At 40.1% G+C, this 16,816-nt stretch overlaps 1 protein-coding gene across 1 annotated transcript in view; it reads left to right on the top strand.

The window, feature by feature from the left end:
* The window catches only part of LOC143295713 (C-1-tetrahydrofolate synthase, cytoplasmic-like), a 38,080-nt gene that overhangs the window by 1,382 nt on the left and 19,882 nt on the right, over positions 1 to 16,816 (top strand). The window contains exons 2-10 of the mRNA XM_076607337.1: positions 4,445 to 4,529; positions 5,710 to 5,823; positions 7,264 to 7,323; positions 7,704 to 7,780; positions 9,073 to 9,173; positions 9,826 to 9,962; positions 11,755 to 11,866; positions 14,676 to 14,845; positions 16,733 to 16,791. Coding sequence (XP_076463452.1) covers positions 4,445 to 4,529; positions 5,710 to 5,823; positions 7,264 to 7,323; positions 7,704 to 7,780; positions 9,073 to 9,173; positions 9,826 to 9,962; positions 11,755 to 11,866; positions 14,676 to 14,845; positions 16,733 to 16,791 — 915 coding nt within the window. The remainder of the gene's footprint in view (positions 1 to 4,444; positions 4,530 to 5,709; positions 5,824 to 7,263; positions 7,324 to 7,703; positions 7,781 to 9,072; positions 9,174 to 9,825; positions 9,963 to 11,754; positions 11,867 to 14,675; positions 14,846 to 16,732; positions 16,792 to 16,816) is intronic.

Genomic DNA, 16,816 nt, shown 5'->3' with positions numbered 1-16,816 from the left:
TGGGTGGTTGTTGTTTTTTATAATAAATATATTTGTGTGCATGTTTAATGTGTGTGTCTGAGAGAGAAAGAGAGAGAGAGAGAAACTATTGCTGCTTGCAGCCTGATAGCTGGGATTGTTAAAACAAATCTGTAGCATTCCATGGGACTTGGTAATAATGAAATTACAAAGTTTATAGATAATCCAGCTTCTGTTTGTTAAGAGAAATTGCACAGGAACAAAAGCTTGAACACTGCTCTATGTATGTTTGAAAAAAAAACTGCAGCATATATTGTAAAAGTATTTTATAGCCAGACACATAGAGGGCAAGGCAGTGTATGTTTAGTTTTGACTGTTTGTATGACCATCAGTCAAGACCAGAAGGTGTCGACTGTATACATGTTCTGTGTAGCATACTCAAAACTAGGTGTCCACAGTACACATGTTCTGGTGGCATGCTCAAAACAAGCTGTCGACAGTGTACATGATCTGGTGACATGCTTAAAACCAGATGTCAACTGTGTGCATGTTCTGTTGGCATATTCAAAACCAGGTGTTGACTGAAAGCATGTTCCATATATACATGTTCAAAACCAGAAGAATTTGTCACTTTTCATTAGTCATTTTTATACAAGGAAAATCACATTGTTTATTGGGTTTTTTTTTTTACTTTTTACAAAATTCAGAATCTGTTCGTGTAAGCGTAATTGCAGATCCAATGATTCTTCTTCTTCTCCTCCATCTCCTTTTGAAGGCTGTAACTCCCATGATCACTTGTATGTACACGAGTGGGCTTTTACGTGTATGACCATTTTTATCCCGCCATGTACTATGTAGGCAGTCATGCTATGGATCCAATGATGAAAATGTTGCTGAAATGCCAAATGACATTTCTGATGTCACCTAGTAACTGAAAGTAAATATACCAACAGCAAGAATACGCTGCTACTGGATGTTCAAATCTGGTGACTTACTATTCATTCTGATCAGTTGTAGTTATCAGTCCAGCTCAGAAGATAAGACAACTATGCGTATCTGGATGGCATCCACCATAAGTGGCACTCAGAAAGACAATCAGTCAGGATGAATCACATCCACCTCTCTCTTGGTACAGAAATATTAGGACCAAAACCAGTTGTTTCACAAATAGTTTCTTCCCCAAAGCGGTCGATGCCTTATCTCTTGAACCAAGTGTATGAAAACGAATTGTACAACCAGCAGCCATTTAACTGTAGGCCTAGCCATGAATATATGTAATGTGAGGCATGTATGTAAGTGAGCATACATGTTGATATGCTCTGTGTGTGTGTGTTTATGTGTGTGTGGACATTTGTTGTGTCTGAGCATGCATGTGAGTGTGATCATGTGGATGCACAAGCTATGTCTAAATTCCAACTGTATTTATGTTTGTGTGTGATTTCCAGTTCATGTGCGTACATTTTATGTAAGTACCCCCCCCCCCCCCCCCACACACACACACACACATCACCACCCCCTGACCCATTATACGTGGTAACAAAGACATCGTTCTACTTTATTCTGTTCTGTTCTGTTGTTTTCTATGCATCTCTGAAAGGTTATGTTTGATTGACAATAAAGTTGTTCTCCTGCACTTGTTTTCCTCTGCTAACATGTTGTTACATGTAGATAGATGGATGGATGGATGGTTAGTTGGATGGATAGTTGGTTGATTGGTTTATAGTTAATATGCCTAGACCCAGAAACAAAGTCAATCTGGATACAGACCTGTGTCACAGTTAGTTCTGACTAATTTCTTCTGTCTCTTTGTCTCTGTCTCTCTGTCTGTCTGTCTGTCTCTCGCTCACTCGCTCGTTCGCTTGCTCTCTCTCTGAATCTGTCTCAGTCTAAATCTCTCAAATGCATTAACTATGCTTTTGCACAGTCATACAGAATGGTACAGTCAGTTTCTACTGTCTAGACTCTAATATCATTGTATCAAAGAATATTATAGAAAGGGAAACTTTGAAATATTTGTTTGTGTTAAAAGAAAATATTCATAAAGAACTTGAGATGTAAATCTTTTATACAAAAGAAATTGAAAGTGCTGTACACAGCGATCATTCACATACATGCACATGAACAGATCACAAGGATAGATTCAAGTAAGTGGGAGAAGAAGAGGAAGAAGAGAACACTTGCGATAATGTCTAAAATTACAGGTGAAAAACAGTTACTTTGGAAAGGTGTGTATGTTTTTAGGGCTGACTTTAATGAGTTGCGTGACATAGGACAAATTGAGAACAAGATCTGGGTAGCTTTCAGTGAGACAGTAACAAGTTTTGCTGAACATACTGGCCCAGAGAAACATTACACACAGTTTGAAGTTGGTTTCTTTTTTCCCTCCTTAAATATTTATTTATAAATCATATAATCATGACTTCTTTTTTCTTTTTAATTTGTCTACCAGTCAGTCAGTCAGTACATTTTCATTATTTATCAGTCTGTAAAGGAAGTTCAACAAGGGTGATGAGGGTGGTGGTGTTGATTCAGATAACCTTAGCAATTAACCTTGAACAACATTTTGATCCGATTTAAGTTATTGACTGGATAGAACCGGTAGAAACTGAAATTGGAGTTGTTGAGATAAGAGGTGTTGTGGGTGTGAAACAGAATGTTTCTTTTAATCTTTGTCTCATTCTTGTCCCCACCCCCACCCCCCACCCTCCCACCTCTCTCTCTCTCTCTCTTGATGTCTGTTTGGCTTTCTTTCACATTTTTTTAGCAGAGGTTCTTTAAAAAAAATAAAAAATAAGAAGTACTGGGTATTTATAAAGATCGAAATAAATCATTCTAGGGGAAGGTGTAGACATTGTTCAATTTATGATTATCTCCCCCTGTTTGACTTGAGGAAATAAGACACAGTTTTGGTCTGTCTGTCTGTCTGCCTGCCTCTTTCTCTCTCTCTCTCTCTCTCTCCCCCCCCCCTCCCTCCCCCACCCCCCTGCTCAAGGATTTTGAGTGGGTTAGTTGGTTAGACAGTGTTATCTCTGTGGATTTGAATGTGTACATTTCAGCTTAAATTGTGTGTGTGTGTCCACCATAGTGATTGGTAGTGTGTGTTCATGGCCAAACATCTTGAACCCATACATTGTCAGATATCAGTAGGGTCTGTTTAACTTCAGATATGACTTTACTTTTTGTTTTGTTTCTAAACTGTGAGAGAGATTTAGAAACTGAGATTTGGGCAGAGCATGTATCAGTGTATCACTCTGTGTGTGTGCATGTGTGTGCGAGTGTGTGCGCGCATTAATGCTTGCATATGGTCTATATGTGTGTATGCATGGGTGTAAGTGTGTGCATATGTGAGTGTGTGTATGTGTGTGTGTGTGTGCACATGTGCATGCACGTGTGTTTGTTGCTTTTATTGTTAAGTCTGTGTCTCTTGCTATTTCGGTATTTGTCCCTAATTTCATCAAGGATTTAATTGATATTCATGGTGATTGCCCTCCCCCCCCCTCCCCCCCAAAGGCCAGATGTTCAAACTGGTGAGGTATTTCTAACAGAACATCGTTGATACAGACATTGGCACCATCTGTTATTGATCTTTCTCCTCCCTTAGCTCTACAGTAGCAGACTATGGATGTTGAGATTGCCTCTTCATTTATAAAAATAGCTTGCAGCAGCTGTAGTTTGTGCAGGGTAAGGAGACTGTTAGCCGACCGGGATAATGAGCTGGATATTCTGCCTTTGGAATATTGGCATTGAAATAAATCTTATATCCGCATATTTGTTTTACATTTTGAGTTTATTCATTCTTGTTACTATTATGTATATGACATTGGTATTTATTTATTACATTAATTATTATTGTTACTCTTATGTATATGACATTTGTATTAGTTTATGTTTGATACATGCAGCCAGTGCGTCACTGGAATTTTTCTAAATGGGATTCAGCATATAACTTTGATGAAAATTTCTCATGGGTTTATAATTGAATGTGTTTGCAGTTGACAGTGGGCATAAGAAGAAAAAAGGAATTGACAAAAAAGATCAAATGAATAAAAATCATGTACACACACACGCATGCACGCATCACACACACGCGTGCACTCTTTATCTCTCTCTCTCTCTCTCTCTCCCTCACACACACACACACACACACACACACACACACACACACATTAAAGATGCACAATCATGATTGCACAATGTTACATATCACTTTACAGTGAAAAATGTTAAACCAAAGAAAGAAAGAAAAGCAGCAATATATAATGGACGAAAACCAGCGTAGGTTAACAACTCATTAAATCATTCTAAAATGACTGAAAGAAAAAAATGCTGAAAGAAAAAAACAACAACATAACTCAGAAGGAAAAAAAGAAGCCCTCTTTTCATAAAGAAAAGTTGTTTGTTGTTGTTTGTTGTTGTTTTACACAGTTCTTTTCATTCTGCCAATTCTTTTCTGTACATGGATTGATGTATGAATTATGCTTGGCAGTGATATCCGACAGAAGCTGAAGGAGGAGGTGCAGGAACTGAGAGCAAAGTTTCCTGGATTCACTGCTGGTCTGGCCATTGTGCAGGTAGGGTCGCACCTCCCTCTTTCAGTTTGCCTTCTAGTTAGTCATACACATCAGTGTCACATGAAAACATAAAACGTGCATGCAGACCTGCGTGTGTTTGTATGTGGGCATACAGTCACACCTCCCTCTTTCAGTTTGCGCCCTGGATAGTAATACATATCAATGTCGCATGCAAACTTAAACATGCATGTGCATGCAGACCTACGTGCGTTTGCATTTGGGCACAAAATCCTTCAGTCTAAATGAATGTGTTTCACACAGAAACATGTTTACATAGGCGTGTGTGCACACACATTTATGTGCACTTACACATGTGTACATGGATGCTTACAAACACACATATATATATATATATACATCACACACACACACACACACACTCTTGCACACACACATGCACGTACACATGCACATATACATGCATGCACGTACATATGCATGCACGAATACACGCATGCTTGCACACACTCAAATTCATGCCGCATTGACCTCATTTCGCTAAGGATGCCGCAAACGAAGGGACATAAGAAAGTGATTTCACATATGGCAAAAACTTGGCACAATAGGTTTACAGCCACGTGAAGCAGCAAAACAGCAGTTTGAAAAGACTGTTTTATAAAAGTTTGGAAGATCTAAACATCTGGCTCCATGGGCCTGTGTGAGGAACAATGATTATCTTGCAGATTTGGATGTCATCTGTAGTTTGTTCATCTGTCAACAAGATCAAATTATATATCGAAGAAAAGCACAACTACTAGAAAAGGCTTGATGGAAAGAAGCTTTTCTGTGAAATCAGTGTTTGCTGGTTTATTGTTTGACAGTTTTGTTTGATATTTCAGCAATACACCAGCCTCAATAAATCTTTAGATACTACCTTTTCAAACAAGCTTTTGTGTAAACATTATTTAAGTGATTAATAAAACGAAATCTCATCTTAAATATCTAATGCTGTTTCTGTATTACGTAGTTGTGGGCTGTGTGTGTTTGTGTGTATGTGGGCAAGTTTCTTGTGATAGAATTGTGTTTTACAAATGCCATATATTGTTATTTGTCATGATGATGTCTCATGTTTATCGTTTGAGAATCATACCCCGAAACAGGAGGAACGTGGATGAAAAAGAGAGGTAAGAAAGAAGAAAAAGACAGCTAAGGAGTGTTTCTGATGTGCATGATGTGACAGGTTGGGGACCGAAGCGATTCCAATGTGTACATCAACCAGAAGGTGAAGGCCTCAGCGGAGATTGGCGTCACTGCTCAGCACGTCCGCTTGTCCCGCACCGCCACACAGGTTGAGGTGGGTCAGAGGTCACATCTGTCATGGTCTGGCCTGCAATGTGCTGCTTCTTACATAGCTACAGTTGAATTTTGGCTGCAGTAATGTGTAGTGAAAACAAAGCTACAATGGAATCTTGACTGTAGTAATGTGTAGTGGAGTGTGGGAGGGACTGGTTCAGAAGGACCAGATTTCACAGTGGACAGTTTAGATCTGTGACACAAGGAGCCTTCTGCTTTTCGTGTGTTTTTTTTCTGGAGCTGGGAGACCCAGCGTTTATTGTAGCTGATGTCAGTGGTGATAATGACTTGCACTTTTGTTTTTTTTGGGTGCTGTGTAGATTGGCACTTACCATATTTCATCCCATATCATGGGTCCCACTAAGGGAGATAAGACTGCTAGTGTTCCTCGTGATGCAAGTGTGTGCTTACACAGCCTGCTGGATCAGGAACTGGTGTCTGGAACCTTACTTTCAGTTCTGTTATATTTGGTATGGTTTGTTTATCTTTGTACAAACTGTTCAGTTTTATTTGATGTGCAATGCGCATGCATTACACAATGTTCACACTGAATGTTACAATCCATTAAAGTTAAAAGAAAATTCTTCTGATTATTTATCTGACACTTGAGAATTACAAGATCTGGCATTACTAAATACTAGTGGGAATGAAATTGGTTAATGTATCTGATGTATTATAACAAAGGTCATCTCAGTAGTCTAGACCCCTAGAAACAGTTCACTGAGGCCTTTTTTTTTCTTTTCTTTTTTTTCCTCAAGGCCTGACTAAGCGCGTTGGGTTGCGCTGCTGGTCAGGCATCTGCTTGGCAGATGTGGTGTAGCGTATATGGATTTGTCCGAACGCAGTGACGCCTCCTTGAGCTACTGAAACTGAAACTGAGGCCTGACTGCTTGTTTTGTCTGTGTGTTCATGATTTGTTTCAATAAATCTGAATACACCGAGGCTTGTATGCTAATTCTATTCCTTATTACATCCGCTTTATTAAAAATAAAATCATTATCACTTTATATATACATGTATCCCCTTTTTTTCATATTCAGTATTTCATCAGTATGCGTCAGATTTTGATAACTCAGCTGGTTCATCATTTAGAAATGGCTATACTTTTCTCAAGTGTATACCTTTATTAAAGTTGAAACCAGAACTTTGTGGACATGTTAGTGATCATTCACTTGTTGCATATTATCATTTAAGTCTGATTTGTTGGTGCGTTTGTGTAATAGTACGCCTGATTGAAGCCTGACTGAATGGCACAGGAATTGAATGATGAGTGCCCAGAGGCAGCTGTCACATGGCTCTGCCACGGTAGGCAGCCTGTTGTGCAAATGACTTCATGTCTGTGAAGTGCTTAGAGTTTGGTCTCTTGTCAAAGATAGGAACTTTATAAGTATCAGTGGTAAAAATAATGATGATGCACTGTATAGAAACGTGTTTGTTACAGATTGTCCAGACAGTGCAGAGACTCAACAATGACCCAAAGGTCCACGGCATTATTGTTCAGGTCAGTGGGGTTGTTTTGTTATTGTTTTCTTGCCAAGACCTTGTGTGTGTGTTTGTGTTTGTTTGTGGTGTTTTTGTGTGGTTCGTGTTTATGTTGCGATGTGGTGTGTTTGTGTGTGTGTGTGTGGGAAGGGTGAGTGGGTTTTTTTGTTTTCTTTGGGGGTTTTTGTGTACTTCTTGCAATTTAAGAAATTGCACTTGAAAGATGTTAAGGTCTTAAAAAGAGAAGAATACATGAGGATCCTGGGTTACAGGGTTGGTCATTTTCATAGGATCCATCGGCCATTTACTCTTTCTCAGTTTCTTAGTCAGTTGCAGTTCTGGTCACTTTGTGTGTTTGACGATAGTGACCAGTAAGATATATGTTGGTTATGCTTTCAGTTGCCTTTGGAGACAGACAGTGAAGTGGACACTCACTTGGTCACCAACACCATCCTGCCAGAAAAGGACGTGGATGGGTATGGTGGTCATCGTCATCGTCGTGGACATTGTCATTGTCACCATCATTGTCATGGACATAGTCGTCATCATTATTATCGTCAAGGACATTGTCATCACCATGCATATTGTCATCGTCACTATCATTGTCATGGACATAGTCGTTATCATTGTCATGGACATTGTCATCATCACTATCATTGTCATGGACATAGTCATCATCACTATCATTGTCATGTGGACATAGTCATCATCAATATCATTGTCATGTGGACATTGTCATTATCATTGTCATGGACATTGTCATCGTCACTGTCATTTTCATGGACATAGTCATTGTAATTGTCATGGACATTGTCATCGTCACTATCATTTTCATGGACATAGTCATTATCATTTTCATAGACATAGTCATCATCACTATCATTGTCATGGACATTGTCATTGTCACTATCATTTTCATAGACATAGTCATTGTAATTGTCATGGACACTGTCATCATCACTATCATTTTCATAGACATAGTCATCATCACTATCATTGTCATGGACATTGTCATTGTCACTATCATTTTCATGGATATAGTCATCGTCACTATCATTGTCATGGACATAGTCACCATTACTATCATTATCATCGTCATGGACATTATCATCACTGTTGACATCATTTTTCATGTACATTATCACTGGTGGCAGTGTCATGGACATTATCATCACTGTTGACATCATTGTCATAGACATTTATCACTGTTGACATCATTGTCGTGGACATTATCATCACTGTTGACATCATCATTATTGTCAACAGCAGCATCTGTTGCAGCAGCATTAATGACATGCTATTATGTTCTCCTCGTTGTTTCATATGTAAGTATTAGTGTTTGTTCTTCGCTTCGCCTGTTGATGTTTAATGCGCATGATGATGGACCATTGGAATTGTTTGGCTCAGATTTCAGCCTTGTCCTCAGAATATGTATTTTATGATTTGTTGCATTTTTTAAGGCTTCAACTCGAACTGCATCAGAAAGGGACGACAGAGTGTGGACCTCCACGCCAGTTTTATTGCATGGATCCACAGTAGGGCAGCATGTATGCTAATTACTCTAATTTGGAGGGTCTTCATTTCTCAAAATTTAAAGCTAGCTTAACAGGAATCTGATTCATGCTGCAAATTTATCTAACTTTGCCCATTGTGGACATCACTTAGCCATAATGCATTTATAAGATTACAAGTCAGTATGTTGGCTTATGTGGTATATGTGGTGTGTGTGTGGTGTCTTTTGTGTGTGTGTGTGTGTGTGTGTGATCAGCTTACATCAGAGCAACGCTGGACGGCTGGCGCGAGGTGACCTGGATCAGTGCATTCTGCCCTGCACGCCCAGAGGCTGCTTGGAGCTTATCCAGCGAACAGGTCGGTGCTTGTTTTCTTCAGTATGTTACTGTTGGCACTTGTGTATCAACTTGCTTGTGAGTGTGCATGTGTGTGTGTGTTTGTGCATACATGCTTGCCTGTGTGTGAGTGAGTGCATGCATCAATGTTATCTTAATCAGTGATGGTGTTGAACATGATGGTTTTGAAATCCCCCATGCCCATACGACAGTCTTTCTTACAGCATTGAAAACCAAATTTGAACAAGGTGAGGAGGTTTGAAATAAATCCAACCAAAAAAAAAAAAAGAAAACCATAACAAAACAATGGCAAAGGACTGGCAGCAAACCTTGTCAGTAACAAAACGATGGCAATGCATTGACGGCAAACCTCGTCTGTTACAAAACAAGGGCAAGGCATTGACAGCAAACCTTGTCTGTAACAAAACAAGGGCAAGGCATTGACAGCAAACCTTGTCTGTAACAAAACAACGGCAGAGCATTGACGGCAAACCTTGTCTGTAACAAAACAAGGGCAAGGCATTGACAGCAAACCTTATCTGTAACAAAACAAGGGCAAGGCATTGACAGCAAACCTTATCTGTAACAAAACAAGGGCAAGGCATTGACAGCAAACCTTGTCTGTAACAAAACAATGGCAAAGCATTGACGGCAAACCTTGTCTCTTACAACAGGGATAGAGGTGAAGGGCAAGACAGCGGTGGTGCTGGGGCGCAGTAAGATCGTGGGCTCTCCCATGTCGGACCTTCTGACCTGGAACCACGCCACCGTCACTGTATGCCACTCCAGGACAGCTGATCTCAAGGCTGAGGTAAGGGGTTCCACTCACAGGTACAGATGTGCGTAAACACAAACATTAACTCACTCAGTACGGCCAGTCCTCTCTTCTCCTCTACACAGACCCCTCGGATGTCTAGTGGGTGTCTGAATGACCAAACCTTTAGCTTCCGTCGTCAGAATTGTGGTATTCTTTGTCAACATTCACGTCTTCAGTATAAGAGCCTTCCGCTTGTAATATTTTGATGATGGTAATTGGGGTGAAATGCTGTTAACGTCGTCTCTTTCGCTGTTCGTATAGAGAGAGTTAAAGTAAGGAGTTCATCTACAGAGGTGTGTGTATGTAAACAAAAACATTAACTAAGGGGTTCGTTTACAGACAGGTGTACATAAACACAAACAATAACTAAGAGGTTGACTCACAGAGGTATGTGTGTGTAAACAAAAGCATTAATTAAGGGGTTCATTTACTAAGACGTGTGTGAACACAAACATTAACTGAATGTAACATAATTAGGATCTCAAGGCTGAAGTTAGCAGTTCACTCACAGAGACGTGTTTGTAAACACAAACATGAACTGAATGTGACAAAGAGGATCTCAAGGCCCAGGTAAGGAGTTCATTTACAGAGACAGGTGTGTGTAAAGACAAACATCCACTGAATGTAACATAAAGATCTGAAGCCTGAGGTGAGGGGTTCACTCACAGAGACAGGCATATGCAAACACAAATATTGCCTGAGCGTTAACATGGCATGTGAATAAGGTATGAAGAAGACCAAATGACTGAAGGCCTTCTGGACACAATATATAACAGACGGTTGATGAACAAGCTCATCTTTTCACTGTTAGCCGTGCAAAATTTGGCCAAGCAGAGCAAACCAATAGGCCTAGTTTGCATCAGTTTGACATGGTAAGTATATGTATCACCAAACATGGAGTATAATGCAAACTCCTCCTTTCAAGACAAGACATATCCACTGAGGAAAGATTTTTACAGTTGACTGATTGACCGCAGTTCTTTTCTTATTTTTTCCTTCTCAGTTAGTAGAAAATTTCTCACTCGCCATGAATGTGACAAATGTATATATTATGTTATGAGAAGTTTTTTAGAAATATAAAATGAAATAATATTTTTTTTAAAGATGGAGAGTGAAAGTTTGTTTTAAGTCACATATGCTACACTACAACTGTTTTGAAAAAAAAAATTTTCTTTTTTTTTTTTTCTTTTTGTGTGAGCAGATTCTTGACATCTGCATATACTCAACACACCAGTCAGGCCTTGACAGCCTACCCAATGTTTGTATGAAACATTAACATAAAAATAAATACAGCAAATTAAGTTTTAATTACGCATACTTACCGTGACCCTCTAGTGCAGACTCCAGCAGGGGTCTTATTCCTGTCCTGTGCAAACTACTATCCGCCTATGCGGAGGAAACGAAAGTAGCTACGGCCAATAACCTCCCGTAGTAGGTTACCTCTCCATTGCATCCCTGACTAGCGCCCTCTTTTTCCGGCAGCCATCTTGACTCCCGCTCCTGTGCTCTGCATATGGCCTAAGTTTTTTCATAATTTCTGCCAGTCTATCGATTCTTTGTCGCTGTCTTTTTGTGTCTGATCATGATTAACAACAGGCCACAAGATTACTTGGCTCGATTGGGCAATCAAGCTAAGATTAGGCTGCGATCACAATTGACTGGCGGACACTCTGGGCCCTCCACCTCTGGCTCTGTCTCCAAGTCGAACTGGTCACGGTAAGTATGTTACTTAAACGTAATTTTAGGAAGAAAATTTCCTGTTTACAGTATGATCTGGCTTGTTCAGGTGGGTAAAGCGGAAATCCTGGTGGTGGCTATCGGCAAGCCGCAGATGGTGAAAGGCGACTGGATCAAACCTGGTGCTGTCGTCATTGACTGCGGCATCAATTCTTTGCCAGGTGTGTGGCTTCAGTCAGCCAGGTGTTCATTCTTTTGTTGAAGGGCTATCCACTGTTGTGATTTTAGATGAAAATTGTAGTCTGTCATACTTTTGTGTGTGTTTGTGTGTGACACAGATGCCAGAAAGAACAACAGTTGTTTCTCAATGCACTCTGTGTGTGTGTGTCTGTATGTGTGTGTGTGTGTGCATGTGTATGCTTGTGTTTATGCATGACAGAGGTCCCAGGAAGAATAACTTGTACTACCTTTCAGTTCACATTGTGTGTGTATATATAATAATAATAATAATAATGGTACTTATATAGCGCTAAATCTTGTGCATAAACAAATCAAAGCGCTTTCGCACCAGTCATTCTCACGCAAGCATAACTCTAAAACTGAAAAAAACTAAAAAGACAAGGAAGAGGCAGGGAAGGGAGGCTACTTTGGGAAGAGGTGGGTTTTAAGGCCAGACTTGAAAGAGCTGAGTGTGGAGACTTGACGAAGCGAAAGAGGAAGTTCATTCCAATTGCAAGGTCCAGAGACAGAGAAAGAACGGTGGCCAACAGTCGAGAGTTTGAATCTGGGTATATGTAAGTGGAGTGGATCCGAAGCTGATCGTAGTGAGCGAGATGGAGTGTAGAGGTGAAGGCAGCCACAGAGATAGGAAGGGGCTGATTTGTGAATACATTTGTAGCATAGAGTGCTGATCTTGTACTTTATTCGGTGTGAGACAGGGAGCCAGTGGAGATGTTGCAAAAGAGGAGTGGTGTGCTCAGATCTTTTCTTTCTGAGGACGAGTCGGGCAGCAGAATTTTGTATGCGCTGAAGGGACTGAATGGATGAAGCAGGCAAACCAGACAATAGAGAGTTACAGTAGTCAAGGCGAGAGAGAATGAGAGAAACGACAAGTCTAGATGTTGCGTCAGTGGACAGATATTTCCGGATGGAACTGATGCGCCGCAGTTGACAGTAGCAGGATTGACATGTCTGATTGATAAATGTTTGCATGGACAGTGTGTTGTCAAGGACAACGCCGAGGTTCCTGACTGAAGTGGACAGAGGGATGGATGTACTGCCAAGTTTGATTGTATTAGTTGTAATGGAAGAGAGTTTTTGTTTAGTTCCTATGATCATTGCTTCAGTTTTGTCCGCGTTCAATTGTAACTTATTTAGAGTCATCCAATTTTGAATATCCAGGAAGCAGTTAGATGTTTCTTGCAAGAGCGACAACAGTTTTTCAGGTGTATCACTCTTCTGGAGTTGAGTGTCATCAGCATAAGAATGATGACTGACATTATGGCGGTTGATAATTTCAGCGAGAGGAGCAGTGTACAGTGTGAAGAGCACTGGGCCTAAAACAGATCCCTGTGGGACTCCATGTTCAATTTTAACGGGTTCAGACTGGAAATTATCAACAATGACAGACTGGAATCGATCAGTGAGATAAGATTTGAACCAGTTTAGAACAGTGCCGTTGATACCAAATGTAAAATGAAGACGGGAAAGAAGGATTGAATGGTCTATCGTGTCAAAGGCGGCTGACAAGTCGAGAAGAGTGAGAAGGGAGATCTGTCCTGAGTCGGACGCTAGAAGTAGGTTATTCAGGATGTGGAGGAGAGTGGTTTCGGTGCTGTGGTCAGCACGATAGGCAGACTGAAATGGGTGGATGAGATTGTTGAAACAAAGGTGATTGTTGAGCTGCTTCAGGACGGCTTTTTCAAGGAGTTTGGACAGGAATGGAAGATTAGAAACTGGTCGATAGTTTTTCAAAATGTTTGCGTCAAGGTTGGATTTCTTCAGAAGAGGCCGGACTATTGCAGTTTTGAAAGTGGATGGAAACGTTCCAGTGAGAAGGGATGAGTTGACAATGTTGGTGATTGTGGGGAGAAGCTGTGAGACACACTGAGAAAAAACAGAGGCTGGTATAGGATCGAGCTCACAGGATTTTATTGTCATTTCTTTGAGGATTTCATGGACATCTGTTTCAGTTAATGGATTAAAGGAATGGAGAGGAGTGCCGTTGAATTGAGGATCAGGATGAGTAGGTTGGAAAGGCATTTGGTCTAAGATGGTACGAATATTCTGGACTTTGTCAAAAAAGAAAGAGGAGAAGACATTGGGGAGTTCAGATAAAGTGTAGGCAGAAGGAAGAGGAGTCTTTTTTGCAGTGCCGAGAAGATTTGACATGATAGTGTAAAGAGATTTGGTGGATGTGGCATTGAGAACTTGAGAAGAAAAGAAGTTTGTCTTCGCTGATGAGATCATATGTTTGACTTTATTTATTTGTTTTCGGAAGATTTGATTGTGTGTATGTTTGTGACACAGATGCTAACAAGAACAACTGTTGTCTCTCAGTTTGTCAGGTGTGTTACATGTGTGCATGTGTTTGTGTGACACAGATTCCAGCACAAACAACTGTTGTCTCTCACTTATACTGTGTGTGTGTGTGTGTGTGTGTGTGTGTGTGTGAGATATGGTACAGATACCAGCAAAATCAATGATTATCATTCAACTCAGTGTATGTATGTGAATGTGTGTGTGTGTGTGTTGCAGATTCCAGCTGAAAGAATTATTATTGCTCACTTCCCATTGTGCATATCACACATGCCGGCAAAAAACTGTGGTGGTCTTGCATGTGTGTAAACAACTGGTGTGAAAGGACCTTGATTTGTCTCTGGACAAGATTAAGCGCTGTATGAATACCTTTATTGTTTGGTTTTTCATCACCAGTATTATTATGATTATTATTGTTGTCTCTCATGCATGGTAGCTCAAAGAACAATTATTGCTCACTTCTGTATGTGTGTGTGTGTGTGTCCAACACAGATGCCACCAAGAAGAATGGCTACCGTCTGGTGGGAGACGTGGACTTTGAGTCGGCCAAGGCCGTGGCCTCATGGATCACGCCAGTGCCTGGAGGGGTGGGGCCCATGACCGTGGCCATGCTGCTGAAGAACACTGTGGATCAGGCTCACAGGGCAGCTGTGGCTTCCATGGTGAGAGCACAGAGAGGGGGATTGTGCTTACTTTATATATATATATAGAGAGAGAGAGAGAGAGAGGGCGGGGGGAGTGTGTGACTTGGATGATTGTGCTTGTATTATAGTCAGTGCGTGTGCAATATGAATGATTGTGCTTAATTTATATATATATATATATATATACAGAGAGAGAGAGAGAGAGAGAGTGTGATCTGGATGATTGTGCTTGTATTATAGTGAGGTAAGTGTGTGTGTGTGTGCGCGTGCAGTATGAATGACTATGCGTATTTTGTGTTTGTGTGTGTGGGATATGAGTAAATGTGCTTATTTTATAGAGAAATTGAGTGTGTGTGTGTGTGCAATATGAATGAGTGTGCCTATTTCATAGAGTGAGTGAGTGTGTGTATGTGCGATATGAATGATTGTGCTTATTTTAGAGAGAGAGAGTGTGTGTGTATGTGTATGCAATATGAAGGATTGTGCTTTTTTTTTTTTAAGAGAGAGAGTGAGTGTGTATGTGGAATATGAATGATTGTGCTTATGCTAGAGAGAGAGTGTGTGTGTGTGTGCAATATGAAGGATTGTGCTTTTTTTATGGAGAGAGTGAGTGTGTGTATGTGTAATATGAATGTTTGTGCTTATGCTATAGAGAGAGTGAGCATGCGTGTATATGTGTGTGTGTGTGTGTGTGTGTGTGATATGAATTATTGTGCTTATTTCATATATATATATATAGAGAGAGAGAGTGTGTGTAATATGAATGATTGTGCTTATTTTATAGAGTGAGTGTGTGTATATTGTGTAATATTAATGATTGTGCTTATTTTATAGAGTGAGTGTGTGTGTGATATGAATGATTGTGCTAGTTTTACACACAGAGACTGAGTGTGAGTGTGTGTGTGCAATATGAATTATTATCGTTATTTTATTATAAAGAGAGTGAGTGTGTGTATAATATGAATGTACTTTTATGATTTTTAAAAAATTTATTACTCTTTTATATGTTTCTGTTTTATCGTATGTGTTTATTTGATTCATTCTAAGCATTGCTTTTGTATAGCATTTAGAGCTTGTCACTGCTTATATTATAGCGCTACATGAAAATAGATGATCATTATTGTTGGTGGATGGGTGGATGTGAAGAGGAGGAGAGGGTATGTATGTATTTATGCATGTGTGGGTGGGGGATGGTGTGTATATGTGCCCATGGGTGTATGAGAGGAGCAGGTGTGTGTGTATGTGTGTGTGTGTTTGAATTTTATGCACATTTCGTGGGAGGAGAGTTGGCAACAGAAGACCAAGCACTCATGATTGGGCAGAGGTTTGTGTGGGAGGGACTGGAAGGGATGGGAGTTGATGGAGGGAGGGAATGCATTTGGGTGATTGACAAAGAGCGTGCGTGCATGTAAGGATGAGTGATAGATTGTGTTGTTGGCATGTGTCCACCACACTTGCATGCATGTGGCGATGTGCCTTCAGTACAATCCAGTCCAGTACTGGTTACAGTTCTTTACTGAAACATTGAAAGATTGACTTTCTGTTTGTTTTTTTCCATGAATTTTGTGTGAATGTGTGTGTGTGAGTGTTTATTTATGTGTGTGTGTGAATGTGTGTGTGTGTGTGTATTTAGTGTGTGTTTGTGTGTATTTTTTTGTGTGTGTGTATTTTTTGTGTATTTGTGTGTGTGTGTATTTGTGTGTGTGTGTACATTTGTGTGTGTGTATTTGTGTGTGTGTGTACATTTGTGTGTGTGTGTCTATGTGTGTGTGTGTATGTGTCTGAGAGAAAGAGACCATCTGAGCTGTGTGGTCATCTTTGTGTTTGGTGCTGTTTTCTTCCCTTTATTATTATTATTATTATCTTGTACTGTTGTTTGAAAAACGATCATCTCTTCTACAACAGGAAGCTAAGCAGTGGAAACTTGACATTTTGCCACTTGACCTGAAAACTCCCGTTCCAAGGTGAGTGATTAAAAATCCTTCATGA

The sequence above is a fragment of the Babylonia areolata genome, chromosome 21 (assembly GCF_041734735.1).
Source record: "Babylonia areolata isolate BAREFJ2019XMU chromosome 21, ASM4173473v1, whole genome shotgun sequence".
In the NCBI taxonomy this organism is placed as follows: domain Eukaryota; kingdom Metazoa; phylum Mollusca; class Gastropoda; order Neogastropoda; family Buccinidae; genus Babylonia; species Babylonia areolata.
Note: the sequence above shows the minus strand (reverse complement) of the source record. Positions and strands in the feature narration are given on the sequence as shown.